General features: G+C 27.3%; 4 protein-coding genes and 1 long non-coding RNA gene across 6 annotated transcripts; 1 reads left to right on the forward strand and 4 right to left on the reverse strand.

Moving 5' to 3' along the window:
* Nucleotides 1–44: 44 nt before the first annotated feature.
* LOC103574978 (tyrosine-protein kinase transmembrane receptor Ror2) lies at nt 45–3664 on the reverse strand. Of its 2 annotated transcripts, XM_008554556.3 has the most exons (6): nt 2604–3658; nt 2358–2542; nt 2037–2298; nt 1724–1966; nt 1467–1654; nt 48–1403 (listed from the first exon to the last, which is right to left on the reverse strand). In XM_008554556.3, exons 1-6 carry the CDS (start codon nt 2665–2667, stop codon nt 384–386), a joined length of 1962 nt encoding a protein of 653 aa, XP_008552778.1. In that variant the 5' UTR covers nt 2668–3658; the 3' UTR covers nt 48–383. The 2 variants fall into 2 exon arrangements, with proteins under 2 accessions (XP_053594800.1, XP_008552778.1); XM_053738825.1 differs by having other exon boundaries at nt 45–1403; nt 1467–1966; nt 2604–3664.
* A 1142-nt stretch (nt 3665–4806) lies between these two features.
* LOC103574970 (3-oxoacyl-[acyl-carrier-protein] reductase FabG) lies at nt 4807–6888 on the reverse strand. The gene is made up of 4 exons (XM_008554548.3): nt 5949–6888; nt 5666–5867; nt 5027–5314; nt 4807–4944 (listed from the first exon to the last, which is right to left on the reverse strand). The coding sequence occupies exons 1-3, from the start codon at nt 6266–6268 to the stop codon at nt 5072–5074; spliced, it is 765 nt and encodes a 254-aa protein (XP_008552770.1). The 5' UTR covers nt 6269–6888; the 3' UTR covers nt 4807–4944; nt 5027–5071.
* A 294-nt stretch (nt 6889–7182) lies between these two features.
* Nucleotides 7183–10399, reverse strand: LOC103574969 (cyclin-K). Its single transcript, XM_008554547.3, has 7 exons — nt 9829–10399; nt 9609–9743; nt 8594–8699; nt 8465–8522; nt 8222–8394; nt 7994–8134; nt 7183–7908 (listed from the first exon to the last, which is right to left on the reverse strand). The coding sequence occupies exons 1-7, from the start codon at nt 10051–10053 to the stop codon at nt 7466–7468; spliced, it is 1281 nt and encodes a 426-aa protein (XP_008552769.1). The 5' UTR covers nt 10054–10399; the 3' UTR covers nt 7183–7465.
* A 945-nt stretch (nt 10400–11344) lies between these two features.
* LOC103574971 (uncharacterized) lies at nt 11345–12029 on the forward strand. The gene is made up of 3 exons (XR_549280.3): nt 11345–11414; nt 11475–11599; nt 11692–12029. It is a non-coding gene; the product is annotated as an uncharacterized LOC103574971 (long non-coding RNA).
* A 1516-nt stretch (nt 12030–13545) lies between these two features.
* Nucleotides 13546–18851, reverse strand: LOC103574979 (putative uncharacterized protein DDB_G0282133). Its single transcript, XM_053738234.1, has 7 exons — nt 18666–18851; nt 17199–17295; nt 15463–15693; nt 15124–15393; nt 14943–15036; nt 13922–14845; nt 13546–13822 (listed from the first exon to the last, which is right to left on the reverse strand). The coding sequence occupies exons 1-7, from the start codon at nt 18674–18676 to the stop codon at nt 13608–13610; spliced, it is 1842 nt and encodes a 613-aa protein (XP_053594209.1). The 5' UTR covers nt 18677–18851; the 3' UTR covers nt 13546–13607.
* Nucleotides 18852–19472: the final 621 nt, after the last annotated feature.

Here is a 19472-nt window from a genome sequence, read left to right on the forward strand (position 1 = left end):
AAGTTTTTTATTAACAAAAAAAATTAATACAAACAGAATGTTTTTTTTTTTTATCAAAACACGAATTTGTTACAATTATTATTACTATTATTATCGTATAAAAGACAACCATTCATTCGATCATTATATTTTACATCGAGTACATGTTGTGTATATAAAATGTATTATTTGTGATGTTAAAATGATAAATATAAAAGTAGTCATAATTAATAATATCAATAGTGTCATTTAAAGTACAGTCAATAATAGTAATTATTTATTGGCACACAGGCAGTAAATAAAATCAGTCTCTTAGCTTATAAACAATTATATACAACAGACATTAAAAATAAAAGAATTTATTTTATAATAAAGTGTTAAATAAATTTTAAAAATTATAAAAATCAAACCCTAATATGTAACGCAATACTCTCCTCTTTATTGTCTTTCTCCAATCTTGCTTTAATTAATTCCAATTTTTCATGAATTTTTCTGAAAGCCGGTCTATCAGTGGGTTTTCTATTCCAACAGGCTTTCATCAATTCATAAACATCATGTGGTGTATTGTCAGGACACCCCAAAACATTTCCTTCTTTAATATATTTAACAACTTCCTCGTGTGTCATTCCATAGTATGGTTGCAGTGCAAAACTAAATATTTCCCATAGACATACTGCAAAAGCCCATACATCTGATTCAATAGTATATTTATTATACAAAATACTTTCCAGAGGCATCCATCTAACAGGTATAGCATCTGAATCATCACCTTTGTAATAATCTTGTAGATAAATTTTTTGTGATAAACCAAAGTCTGCAATCTTTACAATCATTTCATTATTTATTAAACAATTACGAGTTGCAAGATCACGATGAACAAATTTACGGTCTGATAAATAAACCATTCCTTTAGCTACTTGTCGTGCAATATTTATTAAATCCATATGAGAAAGTTTCAAATTTGTTGAAATATTATTTTGATTATTTAAATTAATATTTGAATTAATTATTGCAGCAGACGAATCTGGTGAACATGAACGTAAAAATTCATTTAAATCGCCACGTCCCATATATTCGAAAAGCAAACACATTGGTCGTCCTAAAGCACAAACACCCAACAATTTAACGATATTTGGATGATCAAATTCTGCTAATAAACAAGCTTCACGTTCAAAATCTACTAAAAGATCATCAGAAGCTTCTTCTTTTAACATTTTAACCGCAACATTGGTAAATTCTTCATTGGGAATCAACCCAGGTGCTTTAGCTTGGAATACTCGGCCAAATGCTCCCTGTCCTAGATCCCGAACATAAATGATATTGTTCCGTGGGAATTCAAGCTTTTCCAGTTTTGGATTAAGTTGAGCACCGGTTTTATGATAAGCATCGTTACTTGGTAATTTATCTAAATCAATGTTGACATCCTAAAATCGTTTATTATTAATAACTTATAAATTATTATTATTTTTTTTTTTAATTATAATTACCCTCATTTCTGGTGGATTGTAACCAATGGGATGTTTTTTTAATTTTTGACTTAAAAATATTGCCAATAATGAACCAACTATTACAATAAATCCTAAAGCTGATAGTACCATTGTAAATGTCGGAGTAAATACTGTTTCCATAGTTATGTTTTTACGTTCTGTTTCCCATACAAAATCTGTTGAATTGTCTTTAAAAAAAAAAAAAATATGAATAATTAAGTAAATAGATAAATTAAAAAAAAAAAAAAATATATTACCACAAATAGGTATATCACAGTGTTGCCAACGAACTGATGGATCCATAGTAAAACACCATGGCATACGTTCATCACCACCAGCATTACGACAATAATTTTCACCATGACGAATTTGAGGAAATACATTTGGTGGCTTATTGTGACTATGAGGCTCTTGTACATTCCATGACTGACAATCAAGACCATTTTTAGTTTTATTCATTTTACCCATATAATAACGTCCATTTTCTATCACACAATCGTCTTAAAGAAAAAAAAATAAGTTTTATCAGTAAATATATCATAAATTAATTTAAGTTAAAAAAATATTTACAGGTAACCAAATCTTGATTAACATCAGTAAGATGTATATGAGAGCAGACAATTGATGTTTCGTCTAATTTTGGCAAAATTTCACAATCTGGTAAACGAAAATGCCCACGAGAACGTATATAAATTCCTCGTTGTTTATTGTCTTCAATTAGAGCCCAATCATTGAAACAAAACTCATGACGTATTGCCATACAGTCTTCATAACAAAGAGGTAAACGTTCTGAATTATGACAGAGTGGGAATGCATACATACACAGCATTTTCTATAAATTTATATATCTATATGAAATAAATAATATTATTAAAATAAATAAATAAATACCTCAGCAGCCGAACGACATGGTTCTTTTAAAGTTGAGATCAATTCTTCCCATAAATCGGTTGTTATTTTTTCATTCAACCAGCCACCAGGATTATCAGTAGTGTCATTAAACCAAACTTTACCTATTCCAGTTAAATATTTTTTACATATTTTACCAGTATACATAGCACAATATCCTTGGGATTCTGTAATAAAGAATATCAAAAATAAATAAAAGAAAATAAATAAATAATTCAATTGACTTACGTGTTGTTGCAAAACATTTAAAATAAAAAAAATTAACAATAATCAAATACATTAACCAAATCATATTTGTATATTTATTTATATTATACACATTTTTATTTATTGCTTAATATTATTAGTATTATCCGGTTTTAAACTACTCTAATAATTGTTTACACTCTTAACAATTACTGATATTTTATTGGTTAGAATTCTCGAAATACTAAAACAGTATCTTAAAATCTCCCCAAAAAGCCTAGAGAGTAAGTCGCCATCGGGAAACGTCGGAAATTTTCGGTGTTTAATGTAATGTATAGTAACGGAGTGAGATTAGACTCATTTTCTAAGGATGGGGACAACAACCGAAGGCGACTTACCCCCTAGGAGGACTTTACACATAAAGCTAGTATAGGGATTAGTGACATACATTATGACAGCGCCGACGTTCAAAAACTAAAGTAACTTCTCATTCTGAAATCTCAACAAGAGTTATAAAAATATAATTATAATTGCTTTAAACAATTAAAATTAAATTTTTATATTGTACTAATAAATCCCGCCCGTTTCGGGGGGATACAAAATGATGATAATTGTCAAGAATCAGAGTTTCCACTATTTATATCAAGCAAAAATCCAAAAATAGACAAATCGCTATGAATCAAGTTTCATTCTTTAGCGTTTGTCGGCGGATTAAAGATACCTGTGCTTTATTAGGCGTTTTGTAAGCCACAGTAAGTTATGTGTATACCAAAGGTATAAATTATACTTGATTTAGCTTCTAAGTTCATTATTTTTCAATTCCGTGCCATACTGCACTCAATGACAATTCTCTTATCATTCTATGCATTAACTCTTAAGTCAATCACAAAAATTCAAAGAATATGTAAACTTTATCAATTTTGCCCATTTTAGTTACAAGGTCCGGATAGGTATCTAGTGTTAAAGACAAAAACACATATAGAAAATTTAATCCGCCGTGTAGCAGATACGTGGATAAAATTTAATTAGAGTTATTTAAGGTGTAAGCACTTGAAACTTTAGAAAATTTGGAGAGCCCCTCTTCTATATAATTACCAAAATGATTAGTTATATCAAATATGTACTTATATTAGTAGGAAAATTTTTTAAATATAATTAAATAATTTTTTTCAAAAACTACATTTGAAAACGACAATTTAAAAAAAAAAAAAAAAAAAAAAAACGTCCGGATAAGTCAATTGATGAAAAAGTTACAGTTTTTTGAAAAAAAAGTATTTTTTTTTAAATTCTTAATTTTTCTTCGATTGGGTAAAAAAAATTTGACACAATTCTGAGAAATATTTTTGATGAAGTGAAAAAAGAGAAAAAGTTTTCAGCTAAATCGAAGGGGGTCGATTTCAGAAGTGGTCGATTTGGCGTGGAATGCCCCATATACAATGTTTTTTTGTTTTATTTAAAAATAAAGAACGATCGATAATCGATAAAATTTATTGAAGTAAAATTAACAAAAAAAAAAAAATTTTTATCATCAAAATGGTGATAATATATAGCTAAAAACCTTTGAAATACGCAGAAGTTTATGGTGCAAATTTCGGGTCAAAATATTCATTAGTTTTTGCGTGAGAGACGTTAAAAAAAACACCCATTGTATAGATATACCCTGTTTAGAAAATCTCATAGAATCCAATAGATTCTCATAAATTCCCATATAGATTTTATGAGAATGCATGAGTTTTATGGGAAGTGCTATAGCTAAGTATAGGGCCTTATATATAGCTGTAACCCAGACAGCATTCAAGTCAGAATGACTGCTTTACGACGTCTTTTTGAAGGAGTCTTCAAGAAGTTATGATGACCCCTTAAAGGTGTCATTTTTAACAACTCTTAATTAAGAGTTCTTGAAGACTTCATAAATAAGACGTCAGTTTTGTGACGTCTAAATATATTCTTTTTTTAATTTCTTTATGAAGTCAAAATTAGGAGCTCCTTAAGACGTCATGGTAAATTCATAATGAAGTCTTATTTACGAAGTCAGAAGAAAGAATTCTTTTTAAAGACACCTTACTGAGTTCACAAGGTGGCTCATTCGACATTTTGAAAACTTCTTAAAGACTTCTTTAAGATATTGATGAGACGTCCAAATCATAAATAGGAACTCATTCAGAATTTATCAAGATGTCATTTTGCTATCTGGTAAGAATCTATTGGATTTTGTAAGCAGGGTAGATTTTCAATATAACAAAAAATAGGTAATCATATTTTAATAAATTGTTCCCATACATATTTTTCCTTGTACATTTAGTATGTATATAATTATAAAAAATAACTGATAATATTAATGATCCAGTACAATTGAATCCTTTGATGATGATTCTGCTTTCGACTGTAATTAATTAATTAACAGCAATAATTAATAAGAAAACAAAATCGTTTTCTTTTAAATATTAATTATAAAAATAAATTACTTGAAAAGTAAAAAAATATTGATGTTTGTTGTAAGTAATCAAAAATTAACGAGGACAAAGAGCGTGTCTTCCACCATCAACTGGAAGTGTTGCGCCAGTTATGAATGAAGCATCATCGCTTGCTAAAAATCCAATTGTCTTGGCAACTTCATCAACTTGGCCTGGACGTCCAAGTGCATGAGTTGTTTTACTTCGTTCAAAAAATGCTTTCAGTTCCTCTGGTGACATACCACTACGTTCATGTAGATTTGTTACTATTACTCCTGGATTTACTGCATTTACCCGTACCTATATAACAATTAAAAATAAATTTTAAAAATCATATCTAATAAGCTAGAAGTACCGTTTTTGGTCATTTTAGAGCCAGTTGTGACCACTTAGAAATTTTAAAAAAGGAGCCGAAAAAGAATTTTCGATCGTAAAGCACTCTCTAATGCTTTGCATTATGAGTCGTGCAATAAAATAATTTGTAAAATACGCAGTGACATAATTAATTTTTTAAATGAATTCGAAGATACTTTTATCACCCACTACAATGCAATTTTTTAAAGATACTTTTTTATGAATTGATATAAAGTATTAAATGTCTAAAAATGGAGCAGTGGCCACAAATGGTACTGCTACCCCAATTAAACTTACTTGTTTCGATGCTAATTCAATGGCAGTGCATCGTGTAAATTGATCAACAGCTGATTTACTCATGCAGTATGACAATACACCAGGAAATGATCTTAACCCATTTACACTTGATACATTAACGATATTACCTTTTGTTTTTATCAAGTGTGGGACTGCGAGCATTGACAAATGATACATTGAACGGACATTTAAGTTGAATATTCTTAAATTTATACATACAGGTTCTAAATAAATCTATATATATTTTTTTTTTAAATATAACAATTTATATTTTCATAATTACCTATCATACTGATCCAAGCTAGTATTTTCAATGCTTCCACGTTCAATTGTTCCAGCATTATTTATTAAAACATCCAATTTACCAAAATGCTTTATTGTAGACTCAAGAATATTTTTTGTGTCATCTTCATTTGTCAATTCACCAGTAATAAGAAATGGTTTACGCTCCTTATCACATTTATCAGCAACATTTTGCAAATTATCTAAATTACGACCAGTTAAAGATAACGAAGCACCTAAATTTGATAAATGAATTGCTGTAGCAGCTCCAATTCCAGAGCTTGCTCCAGTTATTAATACAACTTTTCCCAAAAATGCCATTTAAAACGGATTTATTTAATTATTAATTTAATTGAATAACAATAACCTTTCTTTGCCGATAACTCAAACATATGATTTGACTCCTTCTCTCTGTAAGTCTCCCCCTCTGCTATGCTTATTTAATAAAAATAATAATAATTTTATCCCCACTTCATTTAATATCTAAATGTAATCTCTATAATCTCAAAAACAACTTATTGGCTGGTGATATTTTTTATCCGAAGACCGGGTAATGTTCACGGTGTATTTATCATTACTTCAAGTTGTTAGTTTCATTTTTGTTAAGTTAAGCTATATTTATCTATATCCTTGTAACATTGCTATTTACCTCAATCGATATGCTATAGATTGATTCTTTAATAATTGGTCCTAGCTATTAGAGCACTTATATACTTACTATACATACACAACACCCGTGCCCGCACAAATCAACATGATAAGCCGTGCTAGACTAAAGTGCCAATAGCATTGACCTTAATAATTTTAGATAAATAAAAAATATTTATTTATTTATTAACATAAATTACTATTATTATTATTATTTGTTGTAAAAGGAATCACGGCTCTCCTGGTCTGCTTAATTTACTTTTTAGATTGTATTCATCGTATGAGTAATTACATGTGAACTAAATAAATTTAGTACACACTGCAATATCATATATAAATCGAATAGAATCACAATTTAAAAAATGTTATTATCAAAGCGGTTTCACCCCGAATATACTTGCTACGCTCATCAGTAAAGTTGATGCAAGTATATTCTACTTTAGACCGTTGAAATGACGTTAAAAAAAATTAACGATGAATCCTTTATATGATGATGTTTAAGCAAGATGATATTTGATTTATGTATGATATTGCAGCGCATACCAAATTTATTAGTCCACATATAATCACTCATACGATGAATACAATCTAATAAGTCAATTAAGTAGACCAGGAAAGCCGTGATTCCTTTTACAACAAATACAAACAAATCTGGTCGTTTAGTAAATTTACTATCAAATTATTATTACTAATATTTATTATGGCATATTATGTATACGACATTAGTTGTCATAGAATTTAAGTATTTATAAAAGTAATGAATTGTAATTACTTTATTGCTAATAGAAAATTTTTCAGTTACATCATGGAATACTAATAATTATTTATTATTGTCATTATTACAAAAGATATTAATAAAAATAATATAATTTATGATGATGGTTGGTATGGACGATTGGTTGGTGGTGGATTATGAGCAGAATAATACATTGGATTTGGGTAACCATACTGATATGGAGAAGGAACTGGTGGAGGAGGAATTGAATAGTTTGGTTGGACTAGATGCATTGGTATCATAGGATTCATTGAATTTACTGAATTTACTGGATTAACTGGTGGTGGTACAGACATATTTGCTGGTGGATATATATTTGAATAAGAAATTGATGGCGCTGGTACAGGTACAGGGAGTGACGTTGGTCCTGATCTTGGTCCTGAATACGTTTGTGAGTAGGCTGTGTAAGTCGGTAACACAGTAACACTAGTTGTTGGTTGTGGCTGTTGAACTAATTGAACTGATTGGACTGATGGCTTTGGCACTGAACAATCGCTTGATTGTACCTCAGGTCGATGAACTTCTGATGATGTCTCTACTGTTTATAATTTATTTATTTATTAAGATTATTATTATTATTATTAATTTTTTTATAACTATTTTAATTATTTTGTTTAACTTACTGTTTATTCCATTAGAAACTGATTCAGTAGATGTTAGTGGTGATTTTGGTTCCGTTAATGGATTGGGAGTTATTGATTGTGAATTTTTTTGTAATGCATTATTCTCTACGGTGTATGTGTCCAGTACTTGATGACAAATATCTGTAAATGATAATAATAATAGTGTTTTAGAAAATTAAATAAAATTAATGGATAAAAATAATAAAAAATTTTAAGAAAATGATTTACCTTCAAGTAATTCTAAGGTTATATCTTCAACAAACATATCCCACCATCTTAAATGATTTGGTTGTCTACCATCCCAATCAATAACTTTAAATTTACTTAATTTACCAGCTAAATACATTACAGCAACAGCTATTATCTCTGGTTCCCATTGTAATGACAATGTGGTACTTAAACTAATAAAATTAAAAATTAAAAATCAAAAATTATAATTTTAAATCTTTGATAAATTTAATAAGTTTTTACCTATCATTAACGAAATTCCATGCCATTTGTAATTTTTTTTGTAATTTACTCTTATCACCTGCGAATAAAAAAAAAGATTATTAATATTTAATATTTTAAATGTAAATTAGAAAACTATAAAGAAATTACCTTTTAAACACTTTACGTATTTTAATAAATAACTATAGGGATGTTCAACTTGTAAATCAAATTTTATTGTTTGTAATAAAATTTTTTCAAGTGTCATTATTTTTTCCTATAATTAAAAAATTTTTAGAAAAATTATATAATAATAAATAATAACATTGTAATATATATAGTAATCTTAGTATTTCTTTATAATCTACCGCAAAATTTTTATTTCAGTCACATTTATTTATATTTTTTTTTCTAAATAATTCGATACTTAAGTTATACCTATTTTTGTTAAATGTAAAATATAACATCATCGGAGGGATACAATTTAAAAGGATCAACCTCCACACAGACTTGAGAGTACTCTTTGATAATAGACTCGATTTTCAGCCACATATTAACAAGGTGGTTATCTCATCTTGGAAAATGCTAGGGTTTGTGGCATATTCTAGTCGTAACCTATTTTCTAGTGCTGTACAATTTGGCCGACTAAACCAGTCTTAAAATTTAACCAGGTTAATTAGTTAATCAGCCAGCTAGGTAATTTAAATTAATCGGTTTACTTAGTTAACCGGTTAAATTAGTTAATTGGTTAATCAGTCAAACGGTGAAATTCTGAAATTGATATTTTGCTATTTATAAGCTAGGAATTATGATTAAATCACATATCATTAACGTATGTTGAAAAGTACAATATTTATCAGGTGATTAAAATTATTTAAATTATTAAATTAAAGTTTTCTTTTCATAATATGTCATCACTCAGCCCCAGTTCAAGAGGCGTTTAATGTTATGTACAATTCAGATAATGGTCTTGACATTTTTCTAATTAGTAATATGAGAGCTTCAATAAACTATTCCTGGTAGATTAAACATAACTATAGTTAAATAATTATACTATTTTTTTTATACTGTATCTCGCTCTTACGTTTATATTTATGTATGGAAATAAGTTATTTTCACCATAAAAAATCTAATAATTATCTTGCTAATAATGTTGAGGATTAATAATAATAATTAAATTAATAACCTTTGGATCTTTGCCAAAAATAGATGAAAATTTCTGTTCAGTCAATAATACTTTAGCTGTTTCAATAATATCTCGACATTTTTTAGGAGTTTCTTCAACTTTGCCAGCCAAAAATAAACAGGCGCACGCCGTTATCTGTCAAAAATAATATATAAATACCGAACAAAATTTTAAAATTTAATTAATAAATTTTATAAAACGTAAATTAATTAATACTTACGTAACGTGGAAATTGTTTAAACGAATGTTTCATGTAGAATCGATGAAAATAAATTACACCAGTGGCAATAGTATTGTTGAATATTAAATTCAAACTGGTACCCAAATTAACAATAAATCTAACACCCTCTTGTCTGTATCTACATTCTGTATCATAATCTATTAAATCATTTATTATTGATGGAGTTTGTTTCAATTCATTTTTATTATAATACCAACAAGGCATGTTTTTTTGTTTTTTGTTTTATTAATTTTAATTGAATATAATTATAATTATAATTATTTTTAATATTGATAGGTTGAAATTTCTATTATTAATGTTATTATGTAATTGATTAATAAGTATAGTTATCTATTAAAACTCCACAATCCATAACCTTACAATAACAAATACACGTGACACGTTAAGCTCAGTTAAGGTAGTTTGGTAGCCGCATTCCGAAGTCAAAATTATTATTTTTTTTTTTTATTTCAATCATTCAATGAAGTTCATAAGAATTTAAGATAATTAATAATTATATTTTATAAGCTATAAACTAATATGCAGAAACAAATAGTAATAATTTTTTTTTAATTACATAAATTGTTTTGACTGCAACTAAACAGTACCAACAGTTGTTATTTTATGAAAATTGGTACTTCTGTTTACATTAGTTTCTTTGACAGTTTAAGGGTGGACAGTACTAACCGAATTTTCGAATTTTACTTTTTTAATTACATTTTGAATAATTACGTCACTCGAATGATGAAAACTTTCCGCAAAAGTTTGTCTTATACATGTTTTCGGAAACTATAAAAATTTCTATAATAATAATTGATTAATAAATTAAAAGAAAAGTAAAATTCAAAAATTCGCTTAATACGGCCCAGCCTTAATGTGTATCACGTGTATGTGTAGTAAATATAACCTTATAATCCCGGTAAATTTTTGACAGTTCATAATAATACGATAAATGTAACTGACACACAATTTTAATAAGAAAAACAATTGTTAAATAAATAATTAAATCGGTGATAGTATGGCACAGATCAGCCAAGTTAATAAATTGTTATTATTTTAGTGACAAAAAATTAATTTGACACAATTTATTGTTACCATTTGAACAGTGATAATTATTAATATATAGTTTATCTCTTCAACTATTTAATTTGTATTTTTTTATCAATCTAATACCCCATACACATCAAATAAATATTTATTTTTATTTATAAATATAAATAATATACTAATCTTCACACCTAATAATTTTTTAATTTATAAAAAACATTAATTATTTTTTGTTTAATTTTAATAATTGAAATATAAACTTTCCCGTAATTTTTACACATCTTATCTTATTATTGATAAGTATTCATGATTATTATTCATTTAACTCTTTGGATTATATTTATTACCAGTCCCGTATTTAACGATCATCATATGAATATATGTTTGTTCTTTGAATGTAAACAATAATTTAAATTTCGCGCGCACAGCAAAACCTCCATTTTTCCCTAGTATAAATAAGAGGGGTGCAGAATAAGTTATAAAACAAAGACAGAAATCTTTCTGTTACACAAAAAAATTAATTTAAAAAAAACCATAAGGTAAATTGTTTCGAAATTCGGTAGATAGATATTTTAGATATTATATCGTAGAATGAATAGTTTTTTTGCCTAGGTTAACTGTGCCATTTTTTTTTACAAATTATCGACTTCCTGTTGTTGAATAAAGACACCCATAAGAGCCCATGTATTTTCACGAAAGTTTAATTAATTATATTTCTTAAACGGTATGGTAAAAAATTCTGGTTTTTCGTTTTTAAGGGCTTAAAAATATAATCTTTGAAATTATCGTAATTGAAGTAAGGGTTAACTGTTGCAGGTTTGACTACCAAATTACCTGAAACTTTTTTTTTATGTGGTCATCAACTTTCTGAGAACTGGACAGTCGCAGTTGTTAAGTCAGTGAATCGTTGATCATTCATTTACTGACACCTGGTATTCAAAATTCAAACTATAGGCAGCAGGACTCCCGTAATCAAATGCTATGAGGAATACAAGAAGCCACCCTAACAGCAAAGTTTGCTTTAGCAAAAGTTTCCTTGAATTTTTCCTCAAATTTCCGCCAACTTCGGACTTTTCCATTTTTTATGACAATTTGTATGCAGCTTGCTATTGAATTTGACGTAAATTTACTGTCCGACTACGAATGCAAATTCACTTCAAAAGTTGATTAAAAAAAAGTTGTCGTCAATTTTCAGGCAAATTTTATGTCAATTTGTTGTTAATTTGACTTGAAAAATTGTTAAGTACTTTTTTACCGTCAAATTGTAGACATACTTTTAAATTGAAGAAAAGTTAACCGCAAATTATTATTTTCAACTTTTGCTGTCAAATTTTCGGCAAATTCGGGCAGCAAATTTTAACATCAAATTACCGTCAATTTTAAGCTAAAGGGGCTATTAGGGGAGATGGACACCTGACGAGCGTACTTGGTTGCTGCATTCGCTTCTGTTTATACTATATTCACATGAATACTCGGGTGAATAGCCGCATTCGCCTATGGCTCGTGACCCTAATAGCCACTCTGGCTTGAAATTGACGGTAATTTGATGTTAAAATTACCTGAAATTTGCTGCCCGAATTCGCCGACAATTTGACAGCAAACGTTGAATATAAAAATTTGCGGTTAATTTTTCTTCAATGTAAAAGGTAACTTTTTACGAAAAAAAGGTCGATAATGTTCATTCTTACTATTTCAGAAGGTAAACAAATTTATACATAAAATTGTCTACAATTTGAATGTAAAACAATACCTAATAATTGTTCAAGTCAAGTTAACAATAAATTGACATAAAATTTGCCTGAAAATTGACGAAAACTTGTTTCTAGTCAACTTTTGCAGCTAATTTGCATTCTAATTCGGGCAGTAAATTTACATCAAATTCAATAGCAAGTTGCATACAAATTGTCGTAAAAAATGGCAAAGTCCGAAATTGATGGAAATTTGACGAAAAATTCAATGAAACTTTTGTACAGTAAATCTTTGCTCAAGCAAACTTGGCTATTAGGGCATAAGCTATCAGCTTATGCACCAATTTATTAACCCTCGTAACATATCCCTCTCTATCTCCTTACACACTCACTATAAATTTACTATTAATAAAACGTTTTAAATTAACATACAAGAATCAAATAAACATAAACTCAATTTTACTTAATAAAAAATTTTAATCGATTAAATTAAGTCAACAGAATTAATAAATTAAATTTTATTATTTTTTTTCAATTTTTTGTAATCTTATTATTCAATTAAATATTTCACAATTATACATTACATAATAATATAATATTAATTTAATTAACATTACACATTAGCGTATATATATATATATATATATATATATATATATATATATATATATATAGTTGTTTTTTAGGAAAAAAAAATCCTTTTTTTTTCTTTTCTTCTCCATTATATTTTTTTTTAATACCTCGCAATAATTCTTAAATCGATTTATAATAAAAAGTCTTAAAATCTCAAATTTTAAAATAATTATAAAAAAAAAAAGTAAAAACAATATTTTAAATTTATGAAAAATAAAAAAACTTCTCATAGTTTTTGTATTAAAAATTAGAGCCAGTTTTTCATACCGGGTTTAAATTAATATTGCTAGTATATCTTATACATTAATAATATATAATAGGTATACCAGCAATAATAATTTAAACCCGATTTAAAAATCTGATCCTGGAATTCAATAATAATAATAATAACAATAACTATCTCGATTGTTATTAACGTTCCATTTTTAGCCAAATTTCTTCAATCTCGCCTTTATTGAATGCCTGATTATCTAAACTCTGATAATTCATCAAATTATTGTTGTTATTATTACTATAATTTATCGATTCATTAGTAATTGACGATATTGACTGTATATTTGTCGCAATATCCTCACTTGAATTGCACAACGTACCTAAAAATGCGTAATCAACAAATGACGTGCTATCTAAATCACCATCATAACCATTATTATTATTATTATTATTATTATTATTATTATTATTATTATTATTATTATTAGTAGTAGTAGTATTATTATTATTACCACTGTTGTTATTACTATTATAATCATTATTATTTATTGGGATTTGTAACGGAGTAGGCGATCCAGTGAACTTGCTATCTAAATCACATGCATTATGACACCGTTCATTTGAATAAAAATACATATTATCTATTTGTTCATTACCACCGTAATTAGATCGACAATTATCAACTTGCGATACTTTTTGTGCTGTATTTTTTGTCAATGTATTGGTTGTTGGTAAGTCTGAATTGTAAATTGAATGACAATCATTATAATCATTATATCCTAAATAACTATTGTCGTTATAAATAATATTATGACTAGGATAATGTGCAGTAGTTTCATCAATTGATGGAGGTAATGTTAATTTAACTAAACTATCTCTTTGATATGACATTTCATATCGATTGTTTGTCGATTTTTCACTTTCAATTAAATTATTTTTGGTTACTGTGTTATTGATTGTTAAGAATGAATCTGATTTATCATAGGGCTGCTGTTGATAACAGAGTTTGTCATCGTGGTTTTGAGATAAAGCGAGACTACTTGATGAATCATCACTGACAAATTGATTCCAGTACATTTGATGTTCATGGGATTTTACTTGGTATTTAATGGTACCTGAGCCAAGATCCAGTAGAGTTGAGGGCGATCGATTGTTGGGATTACTATTATGATTTGATGTAAAATCGGTTTTTATAGGTTGTTCAAGTTGAAAAATTTCTTCAGGTTGAAAATATTCTTCGGTGATGGCTGGAAAATCATACGATTCTTGATTATGCTGAGGGGTTGTTTGACTTGGTAAGTAGAGATTATCATGGTTTGCTGATTCTGGATACCAAAAAGGCTCGGCTGTTTGTTGATATACTTGTGGTGGTTGATATGATAGAGGTGTTGGTAGTCCACAAGTACATTCGAGTAATGGGCATGAACATGAGTAACCTTAAATATAAGTTATAAAATTATTATTTTTTTGATTTATTTTAAATTTTATATAAAGAAAGATTAAATCATAATTATAATAACGTAAAATAATTACTTTTATTAGAAATCAGAGGAGGTGGTTGACTTTGTTTTAATGATAGCTGATATGTTTCAGAAATATGGCGTTTTCTTTCTTTTAGCGACATAATCTATAAAAAAATAATAAACAATTAATGAATTTAATAATAAATTCATTGGTTTTAATAGAAACTACTAATTGCTAATTATAAAATTACCCTTGATCCAACAGCCGCATCACGAGCAAGTAAAACAGCCAAACTTCTAACTCTTCGACCAGCTCCAGCACTTCTGCGAGATTCAGCAGTTGATTTAGGTTCAGGACGTGGATGATCATGTTGTCCTTTAGCTTGAAAAAATATTCCGTGAGCTGTATGACGCCAAAAATGGGTTACAGGGTATCCGCAATGACCACGACATGCTTGAATTTCTAACAATCCGCGACATGGTTTATTGGGGCACGGATTGTTTTGTTGTTTCTTTCTTGCCTATTAAATTAATAAATTTAATAATTATTTATTAAATTTATTTATTAAATTTTTTTTATTTATTTTTACCTTATCACAAATAGCTGGACGTAAATGTACACGTGATCCATTAGGTAATGTACATCTTTGAGAACAAACAAGTACACCAAGGCATGATTTTTTTAATATACTAACATTATGATTGTTTGTATTTCTCATTGCCCATCCTGATAAATGTTTTCTTGCTTCTTCACAATCTGGATCATAAATTTTTCTTACATGTCCGTCTGCCCATTCTGACCATAAATCATAATCTTCTACCTGTAATTTAATTTAATAAAAAATCAAGAAAAAAACAAAAAATTATTTAATAAATTATTTTCATCTACGTATAAGCAAGGTTTGGTGAATTAGTTTTTTGTTTTTTTCAATGAAATTATTAAATTATCTCTAATAAAACGATTCACTAAATGATGAATGTATATAGTCATAAAACTGAATCATTTTAAATTTTTTTGAATCGTTTCTTTTATCAGGGATTTGCAAGTTAATTTTTTAAAAAATATTATTATTAAAAAGTTTGGAGTAAAAACTATTGTTAATATTAATTAGAAAGAAATGTAAATGAACAAAAGTTTGGAATTTCCAATTTAGAACAAATAAGTATATATATATATATATATATATATATATATATATATATATATATATATATATATATATATCTTTCATCTGATGCTTAAATAAGTAAAATCATAAATAATTGTAAAATTTTAAATCCCTCTATTGTTGAAGATAATCTTAAGGTCTACCAGTTATATACAGTGTCATGGTACATAAAGATAGTATAAGTTATTATGGGGTACACAATACGTCAGAGTATAAGCACTTCAAGTACTATAAATGGAAACAATGAAAAAATCACTTGCAGATGGCTTGTAAAATGGCTCTTAGTTATAATGCGGTGAAACTGGAATTACCCAGGGGTTCACGGAGGATCTTGGGGAATTCCCCGGTCCGTGATTTTTCCCAAAATTTTATTTTTAAAAACGACAATAACATTAACTTACATTGCTTTTACAAATGGTTTAACCACTCAATATAATAATAAACAAGCAACTTACAGCCACTACACTACTACCCAGTATTACTGCCAAATTTATAAAATATGATTTGAATTTAAGTGTTTGTTAAAATCTCTACTATAAAATTTACTCTAGAATCTTGTGCTTATTTTTATTATCATTGAAATTTAAGGAGAAAAATCTGATCATCAACTCGCAAACTTATCGATTTTGTTGATTGTATAACCATGGGATTTTTGAAAAAAAAAATATACTAGAAAAATATCATAGAAGACATGGCATGGACTGAATTTTTCTTACTCTTTTAATGATATACATAATATTTATTTATTCAGTCGCATTCAGTAACAGAGTAATTAAAATATTAATTTATTTAAATATAATAAATGCGATCGTTTTTTTCCCAAGTAATTTAAATGTAATTTAAATGATATAGATAAATTGATTTTTCTAGATACTTGGCAATAAGGGAGAGTTTAAACCATAAAAAGACACAAATTTTAGTCGAGATCTGTTCATCGATACCAAATTTAATGACATAAACTAATTGTATTATATAGATATGGCTGGAACAAAAGTTTCCTTATTTTCTTAATAATATAGTTAGATAAACAAGTTTTTATTCTTATTTATATTACCAAGGAATACTATTTAAATATAATTTTTTCGGACTTTTACTGATTAATTAATTATTTTCAATCTTATTGATGCTGATTAAAAAAAAAAATCAATAATACATACGCTTGGTACATTTGAATCATTAATATCCCATTCTTGATGTGGATGTTGTTGATTATCCCCAACATTTGCAGACATTGTTGGCGATCTCATTCTACTCCTTAAAACAATACAAAAAGTGAATTCAGTTCTAAAGAAATAGCATTTTTAGGATATAATTGCTTATTTATTTATTTAATTATTTATCGTATGAAACACAAAAAAAATTATAAAAAAAAAAAAACGTTCAAGTTGAATTTAAAGATTGTTGATTGTTGCGCAACATATTAGCAGAGGTATGAAAAAAGTCAACAGAGTACAGTATAAGAGAGATAAAATCCCAATTTATAGCACGCAGGAGAGTTGTATCTTTCGCGACACTATATACTTATGGGGAAACGTGGGTGGCCTTAGTGACAACCATATTCACTTGATTATTTATTTATTATTATTATTTTTATATTCAAATCTTACGAAAAATAATTTTTTTTAGACAATTTGTAACTTTTAAACTCTATAGTTATATGTTTCATTTTTTCTTACTTAGAAAATAAAACATCTTAATGAAATAGTTAATAAAATAATTTGTACAGAGTATACAAATATAATAATAATTTACATTAATTACATATTATAAATGGTTTTATGGATGAAAATGATGAAAAAAATAAGTCACTGACCGATTAATAGATATGACTAATCTATATTAATTTAACTTCATTTAATATAATATAAAAAGTTGTTTTCTATTATATATATAATTCAATTGAATAATCTAGTAAATAATGAAGAGTAAGAAAAAATAATGTTTTTTCAAGAGTTAAAAAATGTAGTTAGTGAATTTAAAATAAATGAATATATGTATGGAAAGAAAGGGAAGGAAAGGAAAGGTAAAAGAATGAAGGTAAAGGTAAAGTAGAAATGATTCAAGAGAAGGTAGAGTGAATGATTGCCCGGATCGGTGATAAAGTCATCGCCTTTAGCACCAAGTAAGATGATACATCGAGCGGTGATTTTAAAACGAGATTGTAAAGCTTAAGACATTTGTGTTATTTACATATATGTGTATGTATATTTACAAATCTTATATACATTTATAACAACTATATTCAGATATAAATACCAATATTTATATAAAAAAGTGGATATATATATATATATATATATAATTGTATGTTATTGGAGTTTTAGATTGCTTAAATTCATTTATAGACTTAGTAACTATCATATTTAAAAGTATAGCTGGAAAAAAAAGAAAAAAATTTTTTTCGAGATTTGATATTTTAAAAATTTTAAATTATAATCATATTCATCATCATTAAATATAATCTTATTTCGTTATATATTTATCTATATAAAAATCACCGCTCAACGCTCATTAAAGTTACTCGTACATCAGTTCATTCATCAGTACAAGCACGTAAATAAATAAATATTTATTTCTACTATTCAAATTAATTACTACATAAATATTTCGTCAAGTATACTTACATTACAACCATAGTCGTTGATTCTTATGGTTAACTTTTATCAATTAACAATAAATAGTAATAATAATAATAACAATAATCACAGCCACAAATAAATTTTAAAAAACCTTCCAATTAAATTAATCAATTAATACACATAATCACATAAATTTTTTGTTTCTTTTTCTATATCACTTAGTACGTAAATATTTATAGACACACACATAAATTGTTTGTTAATAACTAAATTAAAATATTTCAGTTTTGGAGACTAAAATAGAGTTGGAGTTAATAAATATTGTGTTTTAAATAACGTAATATTTTCAAATAATATATGTTGATGGTATAATTTTATATAATACCTCGACAAAGGTAATGTGTAGCTAACGAAGCCACGAGGCTGACTGAAATGACAACGATGATGATGATGATGATGAAGAGAAGTAGGTAGTAGGGCATGTTGGTTGTTAATCCCCTCTACTCTATTTAAACTTTTCTACCTTCTCCGTACTACCTTTTATATATGTTAAATGCTATAGGTAGATGTAATATGTAGAATAATATACACATACATATTATAGGAGGATAAAGTAATGTAGTGTGAACTACTAGGCTGTCTTTTGGATCCTAAACGGTTTAGTACCGCCTAGAGGAGTGGCTTGCTCTGACCAATCAACATCCAAGAGATAGCTTGAAGCTTTTGAGGGTGGATTAATCGGTGGTAAACTACCCCAGTACTGGTTGAGTTTGAGTTGTTATGACTTCAATCAACCATGTGTTTAAAACTATACTATATCTACTATATATTATGTATCTATACTTTTTTTAA

This window comes from Microplitis demolitor, chromosome 4 (assembly GCF_026212275.2).
Source record: "Microplitis demolitor isolate Queensland-Clemson2020A chromosome 4, iyMicDemo2.1a, whole genome shotgun sequence".
Classification (NCBI taxonomy): Eukaryota; Metazoa; Arthropoda; class Insecta; order Hymenoptera; family Braconidae; genus Microplitis; species Microplitis demolitor.